The 2977-nt window shown below is 38.0% G+C and overlaps 1 protein-coding gene across 3 annotated transcripts in view; it reads right to left on the bottom strand.

The window, feature by feature from the left end:
• Positions 1 to 818: 818 nt before the first annotated feature.
• Positions 819 to 2977, bottom strand: part of LOC140342715 (serine/arginine-rich splicing factor 5-like) — a 15102-nt gene continuing 12943 nt past the window's right edge. For 2 of the 3 annotated variants that reach the window (XM_072429062.1, XM_072429063.1), the window contains exons 7-8: positions 2802 to 2912; positions 819 to 1579 (exon numbers count right to left, since the gene is read on the bottom strand). In XM_072429062.1, the coding sequence (XP_072285163.1) occupies positions 1381 to 1579; positions 2802 to 2912 (310 nt within the window). In that variant the 3' untranslated portion in view covers positions 819 to 1380. The remainder of the gene's footprint in view (positions 1580 to 2801; positions 2913 to 2977) is intronic. The other variant, XM_072429064.1, reaches the window with a different exon arrangement.

Below are 2977 nucleotides of genomic sequence, written 5' to 3'. Positions count from 1 at the left end.
TCCATTTCCAACGACAATCCTCGTTAGTCACCTTTTTTTGAGAACAATTTTCGGCTGATCTGTCGTTCATTTTCAACGATAATTATTCAAAGTGTGTACGCAGCTTTGCACGACTGGCCAGTGAAAAATAGATCATTGGTGTCAGTGGTAACAGACCCAGAAGGTCCAAATTGCCCATGGTTCAAGGAACCCCTAGCAAGCTCTGGAGGAACCCTGGCATAGTGTGTACAGAGTGACAGCTCCGAGTTTGATGGAGGTGCTGACATTAAATAGACCTTTAAGCCTATGGGATGATTGCTGTCAAAACTAGTGGTGTGGTGACAGGGTCCCTTTGGAGCATACTTCCAGCTTTTTAAAAGCACCTGCAGCATTGTAGGACCAGGCCAATGTTGCAATGCTCTTAAGTAAGCTGTTTGAACAACAACATATCCAAAAGGCTATTTCAATGTGGCATTCAGCTTTGCTACTGAATTCCCTTAAGGAAAAGATAGTAATATTTAAATAAATGAACAGACAACATTTCTTAGAGTGCAGGGAACATAAATATATTTGCACAAGCTTAGTTTTACTCAAAAACTTTCAAATAATCAAAAGCAGAAAAAAAAATATTGTGAGTCAGCACAGGATTAGTTGCTAAGGCTTTACCTTACCTGATGCACACCCATTGGTACTCAATACAAAAGCGAACCAAAAACATACAAACAATGAAGACACTGCACATTCTTCTTCACACTGTTCAACTGTTTGAATTAGGATAAAAAAATGAAAAAAAAAAAAAAACTCTAGGCTTTTATTACAAAATAAGAAGACAGCGAAGATGAAGGTTCTGCATTCTTTTAATTAAGGTATCATCCATCACACACGCAACACCTAATAAAGCCAGTATGAAGATACATACACACAACATAGGCTTTGGTTATGGATATATAAACAGATGGTACCTGCTTTTAACTTACTTTAAGTGTTTTCATTTTTAAATTCTTTAACAAGTTTAATAAAACAAAAACTCTCCTTGTAGCATTTCAACACAGAAGAGAAGGGGCAGTATTCAAATGAAAGGATGAGAGTAACAGTACACTACACTAACTTACATTATAAATGAGGAAAAGGAATCTGAACAAAATATCCAAATAGCTTCCTATAATCTACACAGTGAAAAGCAAAGTCATCTCAAATGGGTTGCTGTATTCAGTACCTGCCTCCATATGCTCTGGGCAGAAGGGTCCGATCACATATTTACAAAAACAAAGCATCAGGCCACTATTTTGAGCCTTATTAAACAGGCGCTTTGGTTACATAAAATAGTGAACGCCTTCCTTTCACTCCACCACTGTTTCCTAGGGCACATACTCTTCAATCACCATTTATACACTAGATCTCTTAATCGCGACTTTCGGCAGAACTGGAACGAGACTGCCGTTTAGGAGAGCTCTGGGATGGTTCTCCACTTGCAGATTTCTGACTATATTTCCTTTCAGGTGTACGACTGGGAGATCGGGATCTGCTGCCAGAACGAGAAGAGCCACGAGATTTTGACTTGCTGCGGGATCTGGAGTAACTTCTTGACCTGGACCTGCTTCTGAGGGAAAAAAACATTTATTTAGCATAAAAAAAATGTATATCCTTATAGTGAGATGTAAAAGGGAAAGCCCAAGTATTATAAGGCAGGGAGGAAATTCTGCTCTATGGAGAGGGGAAGGGAAGAATGACGGAGCTACACCCCCGCTGTGCTCTCTCCCCTTCATTTTCATTACAATCTTTGCTCGTTTGTTGTCCATGGATGCGCCAGGACAGACAATGAGCGAGGTACACATGCCAGATTCTCGTCAGATATCAGCCCTAATGTGAATATCATATGAGAATCATCTGACGTGTTTGTAGCCTAAAGCTGCGTACACACTGCCAATTTTTGTCGTTGGAAAGGATCTTTCACGATCCTTTCGACACCGACTGTACACACGGCAGATTTTCGCCCGATAATTGGCCGATGCCGATTATCGGGCGATAAAAATCTGACGTGTGTACGTAGCTTTAGAGCTAGACACAATGGCAGATTTACACATCTGATCCCATTTCAGAAACAATAGATCAATCAGATCAAAAGTAAATCTGAAGTGAATTCAATAGCCAAGCAAACAAATTTTTTGGGTTCCAATCAGTTGTGGATAGATTGGATGTGTTAGTGAATCGAACAAAAGTTTGAAAGTTCAAAAATGTGTATGAACAATCAAGTACATTTGATTAGAATTCTGAATTGGAAAAAAATAATTCTATTACAGTGCGTAAGCACATTTGGCTGATAAAATAAATATTTTATCCACGCTTTGTATTCACCTAACCTGATTGCTAATAAAATGCTAAAATCGCAGCAGGCTCCATCACAGTCTAAACCAATCCCATTTAATTGAGTGGGAGCAGAAGGGATACATTTTATGCATATGTTTGCAGCTGCAGTCACAGTGAATTGTGGCACGTTACTTCTGTGCATGTATAAAAAAAACAACAAAAAAAAAAAAACTTACAGGTTAACATACTTTGTGGCAGCATCCATGCACCACAGAAACCGGGTACTTATAGAAGAAATTATTTTGGTTTGACATTGCATTTATGTCTACATACATCAGACCAGATGCCCAATTGCCTGCTATTAAGAACCCTAACATAAACATAGGTTTACATTAAGGAAAGCAAACAGCAAACCAGCTGGTAGGGGCTTTGTAATACCTTACTAATCAACTGACTATTCAGAGCACAAAATTCAAATAATATAAAACATAAAAGAAAAGAAAGATTAAATTTACCTGTGTTTCTTGCGATCTTCAGTTAGCTTTATTTTACGACCACTAAGCTCTGTACCATCCAATTTGTCTAGTGCGTTTCTCATATCATTAAACGATGCAAATTCCACAACCCTAACAATGGAAATACCTTGATTAACAAAAAAATGAACTAAAAAAAAAAAAAAAAAAAAAAAAAA

This window comes from Pyxicephalus adspersus, chromosome 12 (genome assembly GCF_032062135.1).
Source record: "Pyxicephalus adspersus chromosome 12, UCB_Pads_2.0, whole genome shotgun sequence".
Classification (NCBI taxonomy): Eukaryota; Metazoa; Chordata; class Amphibia; order Anura; family Pyxicephalidae; genus Pyxicephalus; species Pyxicephalus adspersus.
This window is presented reverse-complemented; position numbering and strand designations above follow the sequence as displayed.